At 38.1% G+C, this 24,245-nt stretch overlaps 1 protein-coding gene across 2 annotated transcripts in view; it reads left to right on the plus strand.

Annotated features, from left to right (window-relative positions):
• Positions 1-24,245, plus strand: part of ITGA1 (integrin subunit alpha 1) — a 181,045-nt gene that overhangs the window by 125,496 nt on the left and 31,304 nt on the right. For both annotated transcript variants that reach the window (XM_005891151.2, XM_070357476.1), the window contains exons 12-19: positions 70-212; positions 5,342-5,485; positions 6,603-6,860; positions 9,356-9,486; positions 15,997-16,163; positions 17,523-17,659; positions 19,636-19,746; positions 21,822-22,031. In XM_005891151.2, coding sequence (XP_005891213.1) covers positions 70-212; positions 5,342-5,485; positions 6,603-6,860; positions 9,356-9,486; positions 15,997-16,163; positions 17,523-17,659; positions 19,636-19,746; positions 21,822-22,031 — 1,301 coding nt within the window. The remainder of the gene's footprint in view (positions 1-69; positions 213-5,341; positions 5,486-6,602; positions 6,861-9,355; positions 9,487-15,996; positions 16,164-17,522; positions 17,660-19,635; positions 19,747-21,821; positions 22,032-24,245) is intronic.

The following is a 24,245-nucleotide window of genomic DNA, read 5'->3' on the forward strand; positions in this document are numbered from 1 at the left end:
AGATCTTGATTTATTCCATGCAGACTCTTAAGGGGCCAGCAAGTATATCTGGCGTCTCTCTTTTGTTAGGTTACACAGTAAGCTCTGCCACTACTCCTGGAGATGTGCTCTACATTGCTGGACAGCCGAGGTACAATCACACAGGCCAGGTTGTCATCTACAGAATGGAGGGCAGAGACATCAGGATTCTCCAGACACTCAATGGAGAACAGGTAAGCTTCAAACTTGTTGTTTTAAATTAATCCATTCCTATTCTTCCTGTGTAAATTGAATTATATATTGTATGGAATGAGGTTCATGACATTGTACAGGAGACAGGGATCAAGACCATCCCCATGGAAAAGAAATGCAAAAAAGCAAAATGGCTGTCTGGGGAGGCCTTACAAATAGCTGTGAAAAGAAGAGAAGCGAAAAGCAAAGGAGAAAAGGAAAGATATAAACATCTGAATGCAGAGTTCCAAAGAATAGCAAGAAGAGATAAGAAAGCCTTCTTCAGCGATGAATGCAAAGAAATAAAGGAAAACAACAGAATGGGAAAGACTAGAGATCTCTTCAAGAAAATTAGAGATACCAAAGGAACATTTCTGTCGAAAAAGGACAGAAATGGTATGGACCTAACAGAAGCAGAAGATATTAAGAAGAGATGGCAAGAATACACAGAAGAACTGTACAAAAAAGATCTTCATGACCCAGATAATCATGATGGTGTGATCACTGACCTAGAGACAGACATCCTGGAATGTGAAGTCAAGTGGGCCTTAGAAAGCATCACTACGAACAAAGCTAGTGGAAGTGACAGAATTCCAGGTGAGCTATTCCAAATCCTGAAAGATGATGCTGTGAAAGTGCTGCACTCAATATGCCAGCAAATTTGGAAAACTCAGCAGTGGCCACAAGACTGGAAAAGGTCAGTTTTCATTCCAATCCCAAAGAAAGGCAATGCCAAAGAATGCTCAAACTACCGCACAATTGCATTCATCTCACACGCTAGTAAAGTAATGCTCAAGATTCTCTAAGCCAGGCTTCAGAAGTATGTGAACCGTGAACTTCCAGATGTTGAAGCTGGTTTTAGAAAAGGCAGAGGAACCAGAGATCAAATTGCCAACATCCGCTGGATCATGGAAAAAGCAAGAGAGTTCCAGAAAAACATCTATTTCTGCTTTATTGACTATGCCAAAGCCTTTGACTGTGTGGATCACAATACAACTGTGGAAAATTCTTCAAGAGATGGGAATACCAGACCACCTGATCTGCCTCCTGAGAAATTTGTATGCAGGTCAGGAAGCAACAGTTAGAACTGGCCATGGAACAACAGACTGGTTCCAAATAGGAAAAGGAGTACGTCAAGGCTGTATATTGTCACTGTGTTTATTTAACTTCTATGCAGAGTACATCATGAGAAACACTGGACTGGAAGAAACACAAGCTGGAATCAAGATTGCCGGGAGAAATATCAATAACCTCAGATATGCAGATGACACCACCCTTATGGCAGAAAGTGAAGAGGAACTAAAAAGCCTCTTGATGAAAGTGGAGAGTGAAAAAGTTGGCTTAAAGCTCAACATTCAGAAAATGAAGATCATGGCATCCGGTCCCATCACTTCATGGGAAATAGATGGGGAAACAGTGGAAACAGTGTCAGACTTTATTTTTCTGGGCTCCAAAATCACTACAGATGGTGACTGCAGCCATGAAATTAAAAGATGCTTACTCCTTGGAAGGAAAGTTATGACCAACCTAGATAGCATATTCAAAAGCAGAGACATTACTTTGCCAACAAAGGTTCGTCTAGTCAAGGCTATGGTTTTTCCTGTGGTCATGTATGGATGTGAGAGTTGGACTGTGAAGAAGGCTGAGCACCGAAGAATTGATGCTTTTGTACTGTGGTGTTGGAGAAGACTCTTGAGAGTCCCTTGGACTGCAAGGAGATCCAACCAGTCCATTCTAAAGGAGATCAGCCCTGGGATTTCTTTGGAAGGAATGATGCTAAAGCTGAAACTCCAGTACTTTGGGCACCTCATGCGAAGAGTTGACTCATTGGAAAAGACTCTGATGGTGTGGGATTGGGGGCAGTAGGAGAAGGGGACGACGGAGGATGAGATGGCTGGATGGCATCACTGACTCGATGGACCTGAGTCTGAGTGAACTCCGGGAGTTGGTGATGGACAGGGAGGCCTGGCGTGCTTGGATTCATGGGGTCGCAAAGAGTCGGACATGACTGAGCGACTGATCTGATCTGATCTGATCTGATTGTCCTAAATTTTTTTAAAAACAGCACACCCATATTCAACATCCATGGTATATAAGGTCTCGTGTTAGGTTTCTTGGAGGTATATAAACTTATCTGCATCTTTGGCATCAGGATATTTCAGCTGGATGGAGATAGAGGTAAGAAAAATAGATACTGATGTAGATACAGACATATAAATAAATGCAAAAGGAATCTCAGACAGTAAGAAGTATGGAAGTGCCAGTGCCACAGATAGTAAATTCGGAAGATGGAAAGAGCCATAAGCTAAGATTGGTACAGAAAGTCTTCCTAGGAGATAAAATGTGGGCTAGTCTAGAGGAAAGACAATGTAGATAGGCAGAAAGAGCCAGTTAAAAAAAGTAGGTCCCAATTGTGTGAGGTTTTGAGTGGTAGGTAGAGTTCAGAATTCAGATTTTCTCCTGGAGGTGATGGGAAATAATTTGTAACATGTAAAATCAGAGAATTCTCTTTTGATAATATTGAATATTAAAAGTAATTTAAGAAAAACTATATATGTAATATGCAAACATAACTATATATAAATATTTTTAATTGAAATAAACATCTATGCTATTGTTGGTTATTAAATTGTGATAATTTAAGTAATTTTTATTCCTTTTTTCATAATTTTCTGCATTTTCCAAATATTCTAGAATGAGATTGTATTAGTTTTATTCTACATTCCTCATGGGATGGAGGCATTCTTGGGCTTCACTAAATATTCCAACTCTCTAGTTTACCTGCCCCCCCCGCCGCCCCACACACACACATGAAATACTCAGAAGGGCAGGGCAGTGCCAGCCTCCCTCTCCTGCAGGAACCCTGACAGGCACCCAGCTGAGCTGCCAAGAGACAGATGCTTTAAGCAGGCGCAGTTGCTGCCCTGGCTTTAAAGCCCTACAGGAGGCAAGATCTTTTCTAGTAGCACCATAGACATAGCTTCCCTGGGTCTTGTTAAAGGCATGAAGTTTTAAGAGTCACTGCTTTCTAGGAAACCCAAAATATATTATTTCCATCAAGTATTTATCATTCCCCCCAGCCTAAATGCAACATCCCAATCAGAGGTTTTGTAACCACACTCAATGTTGCTAAGTGTTGTAGTTGAAATCCTTCTCTCATCGTATTACACAGTTAGAGTAAGCCAAAGGTCAGATTCTCATTTAGCAGGTGAGAGGGTGTTGTTAGCCCTTTGCCCATAATCAGAAAATGCATCAACAATAAAAACAAGGCTCTTGTTGGAGGTCAAGGATGAGGTGAAAAGAACCTGAAATGATAGATCAACAATAAAAGTGGAAAAGGAAGGGATGTGGCAGACATAAATAAGGAAGAATTGACAAGATGGTAAAATAAATCATTTGGATGACATCTTAGGTCTGTTGTATACTTGCATGCTCAGTTGCTCAGTCGTGTGCAACTCTTTGTGATCCCGTGGACTATAGGCAGTCACTCTCCTCTGTCCATGGGATTTCCCAGGCAAAAATACTGGAGTGCATTATTTCCTTCTCCAGGGTATATTCCTGACCCAGTGATCAAACCCACATCTCCTGCATCTCCTGCATTGCAGGCAGATTCTTTACCACTAAGCCACCAGGGAAGCCCCTTAGATCTGTTATCACTCTATTAGTTGTCTAAAAACCAGGAAATGTAAAATATGTAAAAAAAAAAAATACTTATGAGCATTTGAGGAGAGTATCACAAATGATATAAATCATGAAAAATTTGAGTTTCAAGTCTGGGAGAAAGAAGGCACCATGATTAAAATGTCAGCAACTCAAGCCTTAAAAAAAATTTTTTTTTTTAGTGGTATTTGGTTTTAGACATGTTTTCTATAACAGTGAGCGCAAATTCAAATGGTTGCAAGGGGCAGGGAGGTAGAGCCAATTAAAAAGCTGCTGGGCAGAAGACAACAGGAAGCGGGAGCCAAGGCCTGGGCAGCTTGTGGCTTAGCCCCGGCTCAACTCTGGATGGCTATTGCCATGTAAGAATGAAGGGCAAATATTGTCAGATCTTAAAAAATTTTAGTTATATTTGTAATTAATTCAATCTAAAAAGCAAAGACTTTTTAAACCCTTCATAAACCTGTGAGAAAAGGACATTCAAAAAACCAGTGTCTAGCAATTGTCTAAATGTCTAACAATGTGTAAAATTGTAGAACTGGGGGTCTTGCAGAGGATGGAGTGAAATTTGCCAGTTAAGATAGTGGGGATTGTTAGGGAAGGATTAATTATCTAAGGGAAGAGAATAGTTGCAGGTCTGAACTTAGGGGAGGTCACAATCTAGGGGATGCAAGGAGAGAAAGGAGTTGTAAATATGAAAGGCTGATCTATAATATAGTGGTAGAACCAGAAGAGCAAAAGTAACATCATAGAGGCCAAGACAGGAAGTTTCAAAGAGAAAATTATAAAAGCATCAAATTTCAAACACAAGTCAATATTTGGAAAAGTTATTGCACTTAGTGAAGCACAAGTACCCTGGATTTCCCTAAAACTCATTCCTGTCATTAAAGAGAACATATAATCCTGCTAGACCGTGGTCCCCCAGCAATCCTTTTATATTCCTCTACCTCCCGTGGCTGCTGGGACAAGACTTAGCCATTCTGTCAAGCAGACAGTCTTCTAAGACTCTTAGGTAAAATATGCTGCCCCGATGTTCCAAGGCAATTCAATTCCTTGTGGTGTATTTCAGTTTATATTTTCACTTTACTGTATTCAAGCATATACTGAAGCCACTGGGAAATGCCCTGTATTGTTCATTTCATTTAAAAAATTGTTGTATTCTTACTGGTCTTTTCTAATTCACGCAGAAGAGAAGTTAGGGTAAAAATCCAAAGAAAATCCTTACTCTTATTCTCAAGCTACAGACTCTAATATGACAGCTGCTCATCCTCCTGGATGGAACTGACTCATATTCATTAACTTCATGTAGAACCAATAGCTCTCAGGTAGCATCAATTTCTGTATTTCATTTTCTTTGGCATCTGAATCCCAGATACTCTTCTCGATTGGTATAAGAGAAATGCAGGTTTTTAGTTTCCTTGAGAGGTTCTGATGTTTATCAGAATGTTTTGTTCTGTTTTGTCTTGTGTCCTAGATCGGTTCCTACTTTGGAAGTGTTTTAACGACAATTGACATTGATAAAGATTCTAATACTGACATTCTTCTAGTCGGGGCTCCCATGTTCATGGGAAGAGAGAAGGAAGAACAAGGAAAAGTGTATGTCTACGCTCTGAATCAGGTAACGGTTACTTTGGTAGAAATTCAGGAAAGTCTCTTTCTTTGTTTCTTAAAATTTCAGTTAATAATGTTCTAATTTTTCACTCACTCTGCAAAAGGAACAAAGAAGCTTTCGGGGCTAATCTACCTTACTAACCCCTCAGCCTCTAAATGAACATTTAGAATTGTAGCAAAATAACTCAAACAGATATTTTCTGCTTATAAATGTGAACTTTATTAAGAGTATATAGAATAAAGATAAATACATTTCACTAAATTGTTAAATTCACAGGGCAACCATTTGTGAGCTCTGGTCTAGGAGTGGGTCACATTAACAGTTCAAGCTCTGTGTGAGTGTGCATGGGCACACACGTGTGTGTGTAAAGGGAGGAGTGAGGAAAGACTGCAGAGAAGTAGTGAATGTTATGGCGGTCACACCAAACACTGAGCAAACTGCTGTGGGCTTAGGAATACTTCACTCAGCTGCAGTGAGATTTTTATTTTTCTGATCATAGCCTCAGACATCATTTGCTAAGTGAAATAATTCTTGACTTCTTCATTAGAAGAATTTTTGCTGTTTACAGCAGAGTTGGGATGTATCTATTTAGCTTGTTAAATTTTTAGTCTTCTCCATTTAATTATTTTAAATCATAAATTATGTGTCTTTCTCCCTATCATCTTTTTGATTCCTCCTGTCAACATTTTTTGGTCCTGTTCTGTTTTTCCCTTTTTCCCAAGAAACTGTGTTCCTGTTCATCATTTCCGTCCTTTATAGGGAAGCATATGGAGAGACTTTTCCGAAAACACAATAATAGGTAAAGAAAGGATAGTGACACAAAATGAGAATTTAAAAATTCAGCTCTTCAGCTTTAAAAAGTTGCTGTTGAATTATATACTCATTTGATTACATTAAAAAGAGACTCCATTAAAAGCCTCAGTACATCCTTGTCTACACTCCTATAATCTGTGGAAATTTCTCACTTTGCTCTCAGATAGACACAAGTCTTAAGAAATTTTGCAAACTTTACCCTTCAGGTACAAATGATCTTTAATAGCACTGATTTAGTACATACTTTAAAACTTTGCTCTGCTGTAGTTATGACAGAAATCCATAAGGATTCTGTTTATCTTTCTTCCAGACAAGGTTTGAATATCAAATGAGCCTGGAACCCATTAAGCAGACTTGTTGTTCATCTCTGAAGCACAACTCATGCACAAAGGAAAACAGAAACGAGCCATGTGGGGCTCGTTTTGGAACAGCTATTGCTGCTGTGAAAGATCTCAACCTCGATGGGTTTAATGACATCGTGATTGGAGCGCCCCTGGAAGATGATCACGGAGGAGCTGTGTACATTTATCACGGAAGTGGCAAGACTATAAGGGAGGAGTACGCACAAGTAAGAAGTGAAGCCTACAGATTTCTTCGTTTATTTATTATCTTAGTGTAACAGGCGTGGATGTTACCAAAATACAGTAATGGTATATAGTCATACAGTCAGTAGCAATGTATGGGGTTTTTAAAATTTTATCAGTCATTGAGAAAGCATCAGTTTATTATATTATTCGTGTGTTTCTAATCCTGTGATTCTTGCCCTTAATTGATAAGTGGGTTCAATACCAGGCATTACCTGTCTTGCTTCACGAACTATTTAATTTTTTCTTCTGACTCTTGGGAAACTAGATTTCTAAGTTTTCTTCATAGTAGAATTACTTGTATTAGATATTTTATTTTGTCTAGTTTTTCTTTTCTGTTGTCATATGCCTTGTCTTCATGACTTAATCTTTTTTTTTAATTGAAGGATAATTGCTTTACAATTGACTTGATCTTTTGAAATGGCAAAAACGCAAAACAAAAGAGCACTTTTTAACGATGCTGTTTACCAACTACAGTGTGTCTGATCCTAAACACAGGGTACCACTTTCTGAGTAAGAGAATAGTAATTATATGATTTAGCCAATAAAGGAGAAGAAATGGTTTTTATATTCAGTACCCATGTTTTTATAATAAAATCACATTAATTTTATATTTATGAATTAAATTGCTGTATTTTCATAAAAATAAATTTGGACTTCTGAAGGTTTATAATTTTCTACCAAGTAATCCCTCTTGTAAAAACTCTGAATAATGAAGTTTAACCTGCAGGGGATTTCTATTGTTCTTGATTTAAATTTATTGTCAGCTAATGACTCTATAAATTAGAGCCTAATATATAAATTAGAACTTTTTCCTACATGAGAAAAATGTCCATTTACAGAAGTGTTTTATGTATGACAAAAGTAAAAGAATTTAAAGGGATTCTTCTAATGCAATTGTCTGTTTTTAAGTAACCATAGTTAATTGGACATTGAACAACTACTTATGAATAAAATAGAATTCACTACTTTTCTAACTTATGAAAAGAAAAACAGAACAACGGTTATTTCTTTTTATTTTGTAAATGTTCTTTGTCTTCATAGTCAACAGAATTCTCAAAATCTATTCATGTCTTGTGAAGTTGTCCTTAATTTTTCATTGTCATGATGACGTTAATAGTGAAAAACAAAATAAAGGGCATATTTCAGTAATATATTTTCACTAACAAGACTCCGATCTGTTTAATAAGTGATTTGCTTCTTTTAAAAATCTTCATGGTACTTCATAACTGGAAACAGGCAATATTAACTGTTGGAGTGTGATGTAATCAGGTACTGGAAGAAGGAGTTTCTTTCTTGTGTTCTTCACATTATTCATTCCGGTTCAATACCTCAAACTTAATGGAGTGGCATTTGCAATATAAAAATAAGGATTTTAAAATCATTAATAAGTAGACTAGATTCTCTTCAGCAATTGTTTTGTAAAATGATGATAAATCAAGATGCAGCTTTAAGCAACAAAAACAATAAAGAATATTAGAGTTGAGTTTGTTTAATTATTGGCAGAATGCTTTCCCAAGAATAGGTGAGAAATGTGCTCATTCATTGCTATGGTAACTAGAGGTGCTGCCTGTGTATGGAATGATCCAGAATCAAACTGAATCAAGCCCTCCAGAAGCAGTGGGGTCAATAACTCCTGATTTCTCTGCTGAAAAATATAAGGAAACAATTTCCAGTGAACCACAAACCTTTAGGCTTGAAAGATGTTTTCATTTGCTTTGCCTTATTTGGCTTCTTAAATTTTATGACATTCAAGTGGAAGATAGGATAAGGAGACTCCAAGTTTAGGGAGAGTTTGTCAGGACTCCCTGCCATCAGGTTCTGTTAAAATGCTATCAGCTTGAACCTGAGCTAAGTTAGGAAGTACAGATGCCAAACACATTATGTATGATAATGTGCATGAGAACTCCCTATTCATTTGTGCTTCCCAACACTGTGGATACATGTGAATGAAATAGAATCTATTATGCTCTTGACTTTTAGTACCATTTTTGACAGACAGTAAAGATGACATATTGAAAAATGTATTTGATGGAATGTATTCTTTATACCCAGGCTCAAAGTTCAGTGAACCCCAAATTGACCCTAGGATAATTTTCCACTCCCCCTCTTGCTTGTATGATGTGTTTCCAGTACCCTTATATATCTCTGTGTAATGGAATTGAACAGAAACTAGAAAGCAGAGCCAATTACTCATAATGTTTTCCTTGAGGATTAGACAAGATGATGTTATATAATATTTTTCCCCCTCTCTGGTGTCAATAACCCTGAGATGACTTTGTCTGCACTATAAAAAGAATATCCTTTGGGAACATCTGAGTAATTCTTCTTGTCCCCACATGAGGGGCCTCTTGGGCAGGTTTCCAAAAGATCTCTCATTTAAATTTTTTGTCAACCAATCCAAGTTCTCAGATTTATTTGAAACGGTTTTTCAAGAGACTCTTCTGACATTAAAAACTCTCTGTTGGTATTTTCACAGCGTATTCCATCAGGGGGAGATGGCGAGACACTGAAATTTTTTGGCCAGTCTATTCACGGAGAAATGGATTTAAATGGTGATGGTCTGACTGATGTCACTATTGGGGGCCTTGGTGGTGCTGCCCTCTTCTGGTATGTATTTTAATAACATCCAATTAATCTGATCCACAACATCCGCAAATTAACATGACACATTATTGAGTCCTCGCTTGAGTGCGTGTGTGCTAAGTCGCTCCAGTCGTGTCTTTGCAACTTCAGACTGCAACACTATGGACTGTAGCCCGCCAGGCTCCTCTGTCCATGGGATTCCCCAGGCAAGAATACTGGAGAGGATTGCCATGCCCTCTTCCAAGGGATATTCCTAACCCAGGGATGGAACCCCAGTCTCTTATGTCTCCTACATTGGCAGGCATGTATTTTAATAACATCCAGTTATTAATGATAATATTTTACAGATAGGTCAGGAAGATGCCCTGGAGAAGGAAATAGCAACTCCAGTAATCTTGCCTGGAAAATCCCATGGACAGAGGAGCCTGGCAGCCTACAGTCCATAGAGTCACAAGAGTGGGACACGACTTAGTGACTAAATAACCAGACCTCAGAGTATGATCAGAGTTTGTATACAAAATGTCCATTTCTGTTTTTTGCTCCCATATTCAGAAAAAAATTATGCAGTTTGGGAATCTGAGAAACTGATCAATCTTAAAAATAAAGCACCTGTATTAAAAGAACAAGTAGAATCAACTCTTAATGTGGGTTATCTATTATGTGATTGTCATTCTGCTTAGAGGAGGGGATAGGGGAAAAGAAGGCCTCATACAGGTTGTATATAAACAAGAAAGTTTCCCTAAATTTACTTACAAGCTTTTAGGGATAACTGACTCTTCATTCATTTATATAGTGCATAGAACTAGACATTTGCACATCACTGATTATATTGTTGGTCAAGTGTAAAAGCATCTACAATAGTGTCTTCTCTCAGTCTTTAAAATGCCTGCATCCCCAAATTAATTTCAGTTAATTGTAACATCCTCATCAATAGTCAGATATGTTCACTAATGCCAATTAATCAATTAATTAGCTTATTAATAAAATAATATGTTATTAATTAATGGCATTAATAACTAGCTTTAACTAGTTAAAAGAATTTCAAAAGTTTTCTATTTTTTAAAATGTGATTATTTCAAATAAAAATGTAAATAAAATCAATAAAATATCAATAACCTCATGAGAAATTTGTGTGACAATTTTGAAAAATGTCACAAACTTTGTTAAAACATATAAAAGGATTTAATAAATTAAAAAATATTTTCACCTATGCCTTGATGGAAAGTCCATATGTTGATTCTTTCAAATTAATCATTAGTTTAGTGCAATTCAGATGGTCTTTTTTCAAACTTTATATAGAAAGATAGTAAAGAAAATTATGAAAGAGGTGAAGATAGAGACTTGAAAAATATGACTTTGTCATAATTTAAGATAATCCTTAAGAACTAAAGGTCAAATAAAAGTTGTACACTGAACTACACAGAGAGGAACTATTATGCTTTTTTAAAACTTTTAACCATGCAGCAGAAGGAAAGGAGAATGCCTAGAAAAGGAGAATGCTAGGCAGCATGATCTGTGACTTTTGGGGAAGACCACTGAAAACCAAGGCTCCAAACCAGAAGTCACCAGTTTCGGGAAGAACAAATACATTTAGTTTTTGTTTGAACTGCTAATTCTGGGTTAATTCATTAGGATAATCTTTACCCACAAATATTTATTGTATCCTCCTCCTTGTATTAAAAAATATACACATGTTTTAAGGGCAACTTTTATTCTCCAATTTGTGTCAAGGGCTACTTTCAAAGCCCTGAAAACTTGTTTCTGGCCTCTCCTGCCCCCAGTCAAGGCTTTATCATTGATGAGCCAGAATAACAGAGTTGGGTTCCTGACATCACATAGCAAAATGGACCAAACCAGCACAATAAAACACAAAGACCAAGATTGGCAGTGCTGAAGAGGGAACTCAGAGTGGATACAGCTGGCAGGCGAAAAACAGAGGCCCACTCAGCAGTCAGGGATGTCCAGGAGAGCCCAATCCTGTGGGCTAGACTGAGCTGTAGATTCTATAAAGATCTGTGTGGAGCAGAGAGGAGGTGTGGGGTAGGGAGAGGTCAAGGCAAACTTATGCCTGAAGAATCTAAACTATACACTCTCATTCACTCATTAATTGCTGGTGAAAGGGTAAATGGTTAAAACCCATTAGCAGGCCTTTGTCACTAAAGTGTTAAAAAGCCTTAAAGTGTTCTTTTTTAAAAATTTTACCCCATTATTGCAAAATTCAGACTTAAATTGAAGAAAGTAGGGAAAACCACGAGACCATTCAGGTATGACCTAAATCAAATCCCTTACAATTATAGAGTGGAAGTGACAGGGATTAGATCTGATAGGCAGAGTGCCTAAAGAACTATGGACAGAGGTTCCTGACATTGTACAGGAGACAGTGATCAAGACCATCCCCAAGAAAAAGAAATGCAAAAAGGCAAAATGGTTGTCTGAGGAGGCCTTATAAGTAGCTGAGTAAAAGAAGAGAAGCTAAAGGTAAAGGAGAAAAAAGATATACCTATTTGAATGCAGAGTTCCAAAGAATAGCAAGGAGAGATAAGAAAACCTTCTTCAGTGATCAGTGCAAAGATATAATAGACAATAATAGAATGGGAAAGACTAGAGATCTCTTCAAGAAAACTAGAGATACCAAGGGAACGTTTCATGCAAAGATGGGCACTATAAAAGATAGAAATGCTATGGACCTAACAGAAGCAGAAGATATTAAGAAGAGGTGGCAAGAATACACAGAAGAACCGTACAAAAATGATCTTCATGACCCAGATAACCACGATGGTGTGATCGCTGACCTAGAGTCAGACATCCTGAATGTGAAGTCAAGTGGGCCTTAGGAAGCATCACTACAAACAAAGCTAGTGGAGGTGATGAAATTCCAGCTGAGCCATTTAAAATCCTAAAAGATGATGCTGTGAAAGTGCTGCACTCAAAATGCCAGCAAATTTGGAAAACTCAGCAGTGGCCACAGGACTGGAAAAGGTCAGTTTTCATTCCAATCCCAAAGAAAGACAATGCCAAAGAATATTCAAACTACCGCACAATTGCACTTATCTCACAGGCTAGCAAAGTAATGCTCAAAATTCTCTAAGCCAGGCTTCAAAAGTATGTGAATCATGAACTTCCAGATGTTCAAGCTGGATTTAGAAAAGGCAGAGGAACCAGAGATCAAATTGCCAACATCCTTTGGATCATGAAAAAGCAAGAGAGTTCCAGAAAAACATCTACTGCTTTATTGACTATGCCAAAGCCTTTGACTGTGTGGATCACAACAAACAGTTGTGTTTCCACAACTGTGTGGAAAATTCTGAAAGAGATGGGAATACGAGACCACCTGACCTGCCTCCTGAGAAATCTGTATACAGGTCAAGAAGCAACAGTTAGAACTGGACATGGAAAAACAGACTGGTTCCAAGCAGGAAAAGGAGTACGTCAAGGCTGTATACTGTCACCCTGCTTATTTAACTTATATGTAGAGTAGTACATCATGAGAAACACTGGGCTGGAAGAAGCACAAGCTAGAATCAAGATTGCAGGGAGAAATATCAATAACCTCAGATATGCAGATGACACCACCCTTATGGCAGAAAGTGAAGAAGAACTAAAGAGCCTCTTGATGAAAGTGAAAGAAGAGAGTAAAAAGTTGGCTTAAAATTCAACATTAGAAACTAAGATCATGGCATCTGGTCCCATCACTTCATGGCAAAATAGATGGGGAAACAATGAAAACAGTGAGAGACTTTATTTTGGAGGGTTCCAAAATCACTGCAGATGGTGAGTGCAACCATGAAATTAAAAGATGCTTGCTCCTTGGAAGAAAAGCTATGACCAACCTAGACAGCATATTAAAAAAGTAGAGACATTACTTTGCCAACAAAGGTCCATCTAGTTAAAGCTATGGTTTTTCCAATAGTCATGTATGGTTGTGAGAGTTGGACTATAAAGAAAGCTGAGCGCTGAAGAATTGATGCTTTTGTACTGTGGTGTTGGAGAAGACTCTTGAGAGTCCCTTAGATTGCAAGGAGATCAAAGCAGTCTATCCTAAAGGAAATCAGTCCTGAATATTCATTGGAAGGACTGATGCCGAAGCTGAAACTCCGATACTTTGGCCACCTGATGGGAAGAAGTGACTCATTGGAAAAGACCCTGATGCTGGGAAAGATTGAAGGCGGGAGGAGAAGGGGATGACAGAGGATGAGGTAGGTAGTTGGATGGCATCACCGACTCGATGGACATGAGTTTGAGCAAGCTCCAGGAGTTGGTGATGGACAGGGAGGCCTAGCATGCTGCAGTCCATGGGGTTGCAGAGAATCAGACATGGCTAAGCAACTGAACTGAATTGAAATTTTTTTAAAGATAAAATCTATGATTTGAGATGTATGATCTTTAGAATAATCATAATGCTGTAGGTTTTAGATTTTTTTTAAGGAGTTAAGATACATATCCAATAAGAGAAGTTTGAATAAATAGATGTAATAAATAGATGTTCATGTATTTGTTGGAACAGTATGCTGCTGCTGCTGCTAAGTCACATCAGTCATGTCTGACTCTGTGTGATCCCATGGACGGCAGCCCACCAGGCTCCTCTGTCCCTGGGACTGTCATAATATTCTAATAAAAACAAAAATATTGGAAAGTTGCTTGTAATTTTTTTAAGTAGGTATGCTTATATATGTATTTGGGCCAGTATTTATATATGCATATATGTGTGTGTATGTGTGTGTGTGTGTCTCTCTCTCTCTTCTCTCTCTATTTCTCTCTCTATATATATATGTATTTATATGAATAGTGATTAGTGCTGGGTGATAGAATTACAACTGTTTTGTATTTTTTTGTTTCTTTTATTATATTTTCATATTTTCTATAGGTAAATTGTTTTAAGAGAAAAAATATATAATTTTTTAAATGCAAAAACATAAACAGAGTCCTATGTATTCACAAGATCGTTGTTGCTGTTCAGTCGCTAAGTCATGTCTGACTTTTTTGCAACCCATGGACTGTAGCTCACCAGGTTGTTCTGTCCAAGGGGATTCTCCTGGCAAGAATACTGGAGTGGGTTGCCATTCCCTTCTCCAAGGCACCTTACCAACCAGGGATTGAACCCACATCTCCTGCATTGGCAGGCGGATTCTAAGAGCCAATCTGATTGCAAAGCAAAAGCCAGATAAAGGTATTTAACAATTATACTGGCTTCATTCTAAGCCTCTAAGCCTGAGGTCATTGACTTCAGGCTCCATATACTCTCTTTGCCTAATTTTGAATTACTGTGCTCTCACTTTGGATTAGTGGAAATCACCGGACATTGGAATTAGAAAGACTGGGTTTAAATCCTAGTTTAAATCCCCGGACAGCTTCTGACAAAATAATCTCTCAAAGTCTTGGTTATATGTAAAACAGAGAAAATAATATGTCTTGTTATGAAAGTTAATTTAAAATGTAAGTGAATAATAAACAGCATGTGTATAAGAATAAATAGCACAGCGCTTCTCGCGCTATTCTGCTTCTCTTTCCTGGAAACAGGAGCAGGGCTGACCCTACAAGAAGAACAGACAAGTATTAGAGTTTACCAAAGTTGTCCAGGGGTCCTCTGGACTCTTCCCAGGTTGGGAACAAACTCAAAGGTGCTGAAAATATGGTTTTGGTTCTGAGGTTGCACCTGGCTACTTGATTTCATCTCTTTTCTATCATAGGCAATTACAGTTCCTTGGCCTATCAATTGTAGGGAATGAAGATTAATTTTCCTTGTACCTTTCTGATTTCCTAGCTGAGACTTCTGTAATGAAAGACAGATTAACGGAATGAACTAAAACAAACAAAACCCAGAAAATACCCAGAAGTTTATTAGAACACATATACCTCATGTATACATGGGAGATAATGAATAACTCTCTGAGGTAGCTCAGAATTCACACTTAAAAATTATCTTAATAGGGAAAGGAAAGGGAGATGTAGGCCTCCTAGGGAAAATGGATGATTTTTAGGAAAGATGAATAGGCCCTTAAAAGAATAGATGGAAGGTAAAACAGTTTGTAACAAAGTTTTTCCGGGTGTGGTGTCCACTCCAGCCTCCTCTCCTGTGACAAGTCAATCTTCTCTGGTTGATGACACTCCTGGGAAAGGATTTATGACAACTGAGTTCTCTTTAGAGGATGCATCTTTAGGCAGTTAATTGGAGTTCTTAGAAAGCCTTTCAGCATTTGTTGTATTTTAAGTGCCCGCAGTTCAAATGATCAGTATACCAAAGTGGCATGCTTTGCAGAGGCGTGTCCTGAACTCCTATAGTCGTATTTTAGGGTGACATATTCTGCCACCCTTCAGAACCCAATGCCTAACATGGTTCCAGAATAACCAGGGTGTCTTCAGAACGTCAGGTACAATCTCTTCTGTATCAAAGCGTCACGAGTGAAAGGCATCCTGAGAATCCACGCTGCAGACAAAGAAGAATCATCTCAGATCACTCACTCGGCACTCCCGAAAGGATGGCATGCATTAAATGTAAAAATAAATAGTGATCCCCTGTGGCTTATGTGTTTGCAGGTCTCGAGATGTGGCTGTCGTTAAAGTGACCATGAATTTTGAACCCAATAAAGTGAATATTCAAAAGAAGAACTGCCGTGTGGAGGGAAAGGAAACGGTGTGTATAAATGCCACGGTGTGTTTCAATGTGAAACTGAAGTCCAAAGAAAACGTGGTTTATGAAGCTGGTAAGTGTCACACATACAGAAGTACTTTGGAGCAGGAGGACAGTGTATTCTATTTGCTCCCACAGGATGAATCCCGTAAGATAGTGTATTTCCCTCGATGATAGGAATCTTACATCACATTGCCTCTGTGAACATACTGAACCTTGAAAAAAATTCTAATGTAGAAGGAATGGGTTATGGAACCTGTAAATTCTGGAGCAGAAACTACATAGTTATATTTGGTTGCCTTCCATAGTTGGATTCCATATTTCTCCTCTGGCTCTCCTATTTACTCTGAACAATCAAGTGCCAGAGAAAGAGAGAGAAAGAGACACCAATCCTAAAGCAGAGTTGAAGACTGGGCTCTCTTCAGTAAGACTGGTATTACAAAGGACCTGAATGCCCCCACCTTCCTGAGATCTCTGCTCCAATCAGAAGGTGACCCTTGTTTTTTAGGGTCACACAGATCCCGTGTGTGTGTTCTCAGGCCATTACATCAGCCTGGGTATCCGCTTTTTGCCTATATTCTACAATTCCTAAAGCAGTTTTTAATGATACTGAAATAAGCTGGAGCCAAAACTGTGAAGATCATTGGCTGCCCAATAGTAGTTTAGACTGCAAACCAAATATAAGTAGAATGAGAAAAATGATTAATCCTTAAAATCTATTTTTCTTAGCTTGCACTACATGTGCCTATTTATGATCTGCAATAGACCTCTGACTGGAAGATAAATGAGCTATAGGAATGTAAAATAATGACTTACATTATCATGTACAACATTATTTGTCTTACTTTTATATAGTAATTAAGCAAGGAAATAAGATTGCTGCCTTCATATAAAGTATAAGGCCTAACTTGTTTTCCTTATCGTGGTATGCTTATTTTTTTTTAACTTCCATTTATTTAGCTTATTTTATTATATCCTTTAAATAGTCAAAAATGACATCTTTTATAATGTAAGTTTAAAATATCATTAATGTATATTTTTGCCTCTGTTGAAATACAACATAGTCAATATTCTAAACAGGGTCTAACATTTCTAAATTAAAAAAAAAAAAAAACTAAGTGAAAACCCAGTAAACATACCGACATGGTCAAGAAATTAGGTGGTATGTAGGTAGGTGTGTGTAAACATACATCTACATTTTAAAATAAGTATAATTAAACATTAAAAGCCTTGCAAACTTGGAGAGTTCTTTAGAGTTCCTCAAGATTATCTTCATGGCTTCACATACCATTGTACTACAGTAGTGTGAAGATGCTGAATAACATGTTAACTGGTTGCTCTAGAGATTTTTCTATAATATTAATGAGCTGGATCATATGATAATAACCCCAAATAAGCATGTCTGCCAATTATTCTTTTTTTATTTTTATAGATATGCAGTACCGTGTCACATTAGATTCTCTAAGACAGATATCACGGAGTTTTTTCTCTGGAACTCAAGAGAGGAAGATTCAAAGAAACATCACAGTTCGAGAGTCAGAATGCACTAAGCATTCCTTCTACATGTTGGCAAGTAAATCATATATAATAGCTGACTTATTCCAGATCAAAATAAAATAGAGATGCCTTATTTCAAGTCAGTCAATCTTACGTTTACTTCAAAGTACAAATCATGAACTAAACTTTATTCACTTTTCTTAGAAAATCACAGATCTGATTTTCTAATTTCCAAATATGTATCATAAAGCTATCTTTCATATTCCTTCTGTATGTTATCAGACATCCATATATTATGGAACAGTAAAAGGCACGGTGTACCAGCTGATAGAGATCTTGTATTTCATTCATTTATTCATTTCATTCATTCATTCTTTCAACTTGAAAGCATCACTGAACTTTTGCAGGCCTTGTCTGTCAATTGCGGCTCAGTGGTTACATGCCCTGAGGGGGAACTGTTGGGCCTTATGCTTTCTGGGGTCTGTTTTTGTCCATGGAACTACGTGTTTCACTCTTTGACTTTAGGCTGAAGGGAAAATATCTGGCATTTTCCATCATCTGTAAGCTTTATGCTACCTGTTTCTATTTTAGTGGGTGAGGGAGCCTTGGAAAGCAAAATTTTAACCTCTAGAGATGGCTGCTAAGCCAGTTTGAACCATTTGAAATGCATTTTATTGGATCACTGTGTACGTGGAGCAAGAGTCTCTTAAAATGTATGTGACACTAAAGAAAAAGAAAAGCAGAACAGATGTACTGAGAAAACACTGATTTTAGTAATGGAGATTGAAACTTAGAGGCTTGAACATGATCTTGGAATTTTACATGAAATAAGCCTATTTGCCCCCACTTGTGACTTATTTCATTATTCCTGTTGTATATTTCATATTTTGAAAATATTGTAGCCAGGGGCAGGAAAGTGACAGAAGATATGCAAGCTGGTGTGCCATGCTTATTCTTCCTCAGTGATTTTCAAGTCAGTATTCCTCACGACATATATCAAGATAAGCTTTTTTGATCAACATTGAATTCAGTCTATGGTGAGAAAAATAAAAATGGAGTTAATTTTCTCTTTGCTTCATCAGAATTGAAACTTTAGGAGTTAGGACTTAGATAAAATTTGAAAAGGTGTGAAACCAGATTTGGCAGTGCCTCCAACCTACTCACTGTTGTATATATTTCTCCAAAAATTTAGCATCTAGCTATATCTAAGCACTGGTATTGAAAGGAATGAACTAGTTTCAAAATTTGCAAAATACTTCTGGATTTTGATGGATACTTTAACGTTTGTTATGGAGTCAGCCAGGAGAGAATTTGTAGCCCAGCTTACCTACATTCTGAGTAATTTTGACAAAGTGGTTTAGTCTCTTAGTTTTATTTATCTGTAAAATAAAGTTTTATTTTATTTATCTATTTATTTATTTATCCGTAAAATAAAGATTGTAATTATTATGTGTCTTGGAAGATTGTTGAAATAATTCTCAATAATGTGTATAAAGCTCATAATTTTGGCCATGCCATAAATGATGGCTGGCACTGATGGTAATAAAAACAATATTGATCACATCCATATTATTTTCATATCCTTTCACATTATAAAATTCTTACAACTCAAGGTATATATCATATTAAAGAAATGCAACTCAGTTTAAAGAAGGGCTTCTCTTGAAGTTGAGAGATGTTCCTAGAAGTATTACATAGTGTTTTTTAGCTCAAAGTCTCAAGAGAAATGATATTGTTATGCAAGTAGCTTGGAGCTGTACATCCTGACATGGCCAAATACAACCTATCCATCATTCCAACAGGCCTGTCTGAGAAGCTGGACGTGAATCATAGGGTTACAGTTGGAAGCCTCTGTGTTCCGGAAGTGTCTCTTGTCAAGGCAGAAGGGCAGTCTCTCTCTAGTGAAGCAAAAGCCTGATCAGGTCATATGTCAGATCAGGAGCACAATAAGCCTGACAATAAGCCTGACCCATGGGGCAGGAGAAGAAAGCCATCACAGGGCCCAAGAAATATGATGCCAGTGACATGTTCTGTGTTTTGACCTCTAGGACAAGCATGACTTTCGGGATTCTGTGAGAATAACTTTGGATTTTAATCTTACCGATCCAGAAAATGGGCCTGTTCTTGATGATTCTCTACCAAATTCAGTACATGAATATGTAAGTCAGATTTTTAAAATTTAGAATGCCTATTTGTGAATATATTGGGGAAAAAACCTGAAACATATAAACAGATGCACACACACAAGCCTAAAGCAATTATTTTAATTTTTTTAAAAAAGGAATTAGATTTTTCTAGACTTTTCTCAATTCTACTAACTTCCTTTTGCTGGAGTTTAAGGGAACTTACAAATGACACCTATTTTTATCTTTTCTGAATTTAGGAGCACTTGAAAGAAAGATATGAGTTGGCCAACTGGAACTCCCCTTTATTACTAATGAACACTGGGTTCCAGGGCATGGTTTGAGTATAATGGGGGTCCTCCTACAGAGCCAGGCTTAGGCCACAGGTAACTAAATAGGTCATTAGCAGTGCTCACTAACCTCTGGCCTTCTGGGGGACCCACTTTGTAAAACTTGCAGAATGGAAATGTGATGTATGCTTCCTCGTGGGCTCACCACTGCCCCAACAGCAGAAGACACAGGAAGGGACTAAACTGTGCTCACCTAGCTTATGCTTCCAAGTTCAGTCTACTGTCTGATCACTGCGGAAGAGTGAGATTGTGAGTGTGGCACGGATGGGATTTGTTACTCATTCAGTCGTGTCTGATTCTTTGTGACCACATGGACTGTAGCCCACCAGGCTCCTCTGCCCATGGGGTTTTCCAGACAAGAATACTGGACTGGGTTGCCATTCCCTTCTCCAACTAATGGAGTTGGGAAGAGAAATTCATTTTCCCCTGCACATATCTTCTGCTTTCCTTTCCTTCCTTACAAGTATATTTACTGTGTGTCTTTCATGTTCCAGGCATCAGAACTTGCAGTTCTAACCTAGGAAACAAGTATTAGGTAGTCATTACAGGACATGCCCTGGAGGAGAACTTCAGAGCTCAAAGGGAACTTATGCTACACTGAGGTATTAAGGATTAGAAAGTGAAAAGTGAAAGTTAGTAATGTCCAACTCTTTGTGACCCCATGGACTATATAGTCCATGGAATTCTCCAGGTCAGAATACTGGAGTGGGTAGCCGTTCCCTTCTCCAGGGGATCTTCCCAAGCCTCCCTGGAACTTAGGCCACTGCAGTTGAGATCTGAAGCACAGGAAGGTTTTTCCATCCTATTAGAGGAGTGGAGAGGGCAGTGTTCCAGGAAGAGGTTCCATGCTAAGGTTCAGACACATAAAAGAAACTCACTAAGCTCACCAGTGCTGCTGAAGCTGAAGAGCAAGGGCAGAAGGTGATGTGAGATGAGACAGGAGGCACAGGCAGGAGCCAGATCACCAGGACTTTGTGCCACTGCACAGACTTTAATCGTTCCTGAAGAGCCGAGGAATGCTCTTGATGGCTTTAGTTGGTTTGGTGATAGCACTGGATTTTTGGGGGTTCTTTTAAGAGTTACTTCAGCTGCAAGGTGGAAACTGTTTGGAGGGAATCAAGAGTGGGTATGGAAGACCAGTCAGGGAGTTGTTGCTTTAGTTCAGGGAGCAAGTAAGAAGAGCTGGCTAGAGATAGAGGTGGAAATGCAGAGGCAAGGAGGTGTGGAAGGTATTTAGAACAGAGGTAGAGTGGATGGTTCTTGGTGATGGGTTGGGTAAGGGGGAGGGGCTGAATGAAGAAGAGGAGTCAAGGAAAGTGCCCAGTTAGGTGGTTTGATCTTTTTCTACCCGCTTGACCGAAGCTATTATGATCTTGAGTACTTGATTCTTTTAAACAGAAAATCTCATGATCAGAGTTGAGTGTTACAGTGTTCTCTCATAACTTTGGATCATGGAGTACTTGACTTATTTCTTTGAAACCGTTGCTGTTCTGGCAGATGAAAACCAGTGAAAAACATCTGTGAAAACTGTGCATTCCTTAAAAGACTGGAAAAATTTATAGCCAAAAGTAAAAATTACAATTTTCCCCTATAAATTATAGGAACAACTATAAAAATTCCTTATGATTTCTGCAGTGAAATCTGCTCTCTTTATGATCTGCTTATTTTGGAAATATGTCATTTCTTTTATGCAAGTTCATAGGTAATTTTCAATAATGCCTAGCTAAATTTTGAAAAAATGCTTTTCTGTGACCATTTCAGATTCCCTTTGCCAAAGATTGTGGAAACAAGGAAAAATGTGTCTCGGACCTTGCCTTGGATGTATCCACCACAGAAAAGGGCCTGCTTATTGTCAAGTCCCACAATGATAAGTTCAATGTTAGCCTCACAGTCAAAAATAAAAAGGACAGTGCCTATAACACCAGAACCATAGTGAATTATTCTCCAAATCTAATTTTTTCAGGAATTGAGGTAAACCTTCAGTTTTATATTTATTTTATTCTTGTAATAATCATGCATTGAACCTACTTTTCAAACTACTGTGGTAACTTTTATTACATTGATTTTAGAAGACTAGAAAGCATTTTGTACAAAACTAGCACTTACTAATGATGAAAGGACCAAATTTGTTTTTTAAGTTTTTGTTTTGATGTATTTCTTTAGAGGTGTATGACTTTTCTTGGATTCAGTATCCAGAAAGGATCGCTGATGTACCAAAACTGTAGGCTTCACAGAAGACTTACATCACTGAAATTGAGACTAAGTCAAGAAAAAAAAAGTCAAAAGAGTTTAACAGAAGGGCAGAGAAGGAGCAGTACATTTGCTGAACAATAACAAAACATTTATGTGCATAAAAATCAAGATACCATTCCCCACTTTCTATGCATGATCCTTACATTGGCAAGGGAGTTGTATTAAATAACTCTGTCTCATTGTCATGACAGAAGGGTTTTTTTTATTATTATTTTGGCAGTAACATATAGCTGCATAAGATGCTCTATCAGGATTAATTAATACTTCCAAATTTGAACTTTGCAATTAAATATGATCTCTGAATTAACTCCCCTGGATTAAAATTCTGTGTATATTTATATGTATATTTATATTTATATGAATTAGTACTATATATGATTGATATTAAAACCAAGTATGCTTAATATATATAATATTAAAACTTTAATTGTCCAAGTTCTGTAAATTCAGATTTTCACTGATGTGTGTGTGTTTGTGTGTTAGTCACTCAGTCATGTCCAACTCTGCGACCCCTATGGACTATAGCCCACCAGGCTCCTCTGTCCAAGGGATTCTCCAGCCGAGTACTGGAGTGGGTTGCCATTTCCTTCTCCAATTTATTAGGATATCACTCAGGAACATGATACTAAGATCAGCTTAAAAAATGTCCTATATTACTGCCACATAGTTTAGACTCAGTAAAGAATGTTAAGTAAAAATCTCAAAGAGCAAAGCAATGCCAGGAAAATAGTACCCCTGAATTTTTCTGAGAAAAGAGACCTGTATTGAAAGTCACCCTCTGTGTCTTCTTCAGCTGACTTCATGGCGTTGGCAGAGAAATCAACGAGGCCTCTCTCTAAATACTTCTATTTACCATAACAATCCTAATAATAATAGTTTTTTCTTGAGTTGTATTATGTGTCAGATACTGTTCTGTAAGCTTTATTTAATTCTCATTAATTCCTTTGCAAGTAAGGTGTTACAGTACTGCAGAGATTCTAAGATAAACCCTCTTTTTACACTTTAATGCTTCTGTAATTGCATTTTACAATTGATATGCTTATTTTATGGGTGGCATTATTGTTTACTTTTTGTTGTATGTAAAATACTGGTGAGTCTCACATTCAAAGGCAGTTTCAATTTGATGAGATAGAGTTTGACTAACCCCCAGTAGGTGGAAAATCAGGCCCAGAGAAGAGAGGAGTCCTGATGAGAATAAAGCTAACAGTGCAGGGCTCAGAGTTTAAATCCTGGTGGTCCCAGGTCCAAGCTCAAGCTCTTACCCACTTCTCCAGTGACGACCATTCACTGTGGACTTCCACGTGGTCATCCTGCCGGTGTGGATAATTTCCTACAAACACCTGCTGACTCTGAGGCAGATGGTGTTAGTCCTCCCAGTTTTCAGTAGAAGATCCAAACGGGCTGGTGTGACATGCTTCATTCCTACCCCCATCCTTACTGAGGTGCTGTAAGCACCTCACATTTTCTTGAGCTGTGGGACAAGTGATCTTAGAATGCTGTTCAGTTCAGTTCAGTTCAGTTGCTCAGTCATGTCTGACTCTTTGCGACCCCATGAATTGCAGCACGCCAGGCCTCCCTGTCCATTACCAACTCCCGGAGTTTACTCAAACACATCCATTGAGTCAGTGATGCCATCCAGCCATCTCATCCTCTGTCGTCCCCTTCTCCTATTGCCCCCAGTCCCTCTGAGGATCAGGGTCTTTTCCAATGAGTCAACTCTTCACGTGAGGTGGCCAAAGAATTGGAGTTTCAGCTTCAGCATCAGTCCTTCCAATGAACACCCAGGACCGATCTCCTTTAGGATGGACTGGTTGGATCTCCTTGCAGTCCAAGGGACTCTCAAGAGTCTTCTCCAACACCACAGTTCAAAAGCATCAATTCTTCAGCGCTCAGCCTTCTTCACAGTCCAACTCTCACATCCATACATGACTA

The sequence above is a fragment of the Bos mutus genome, chromosome 20 (genome assembly GCF_027580195.1).
Source record: "Bos mutus isolate GX-2022 chromosome 20, NWIPB_WYAK_1.1, whole genome shotgun sequence".
NCBI classification, from domain to species: domain Eukaryota; kingdom Metazoa; phylum Chordata; class Mammalia; order Artiodactyla; family Bovidae; genus Bos; species Bos mutus.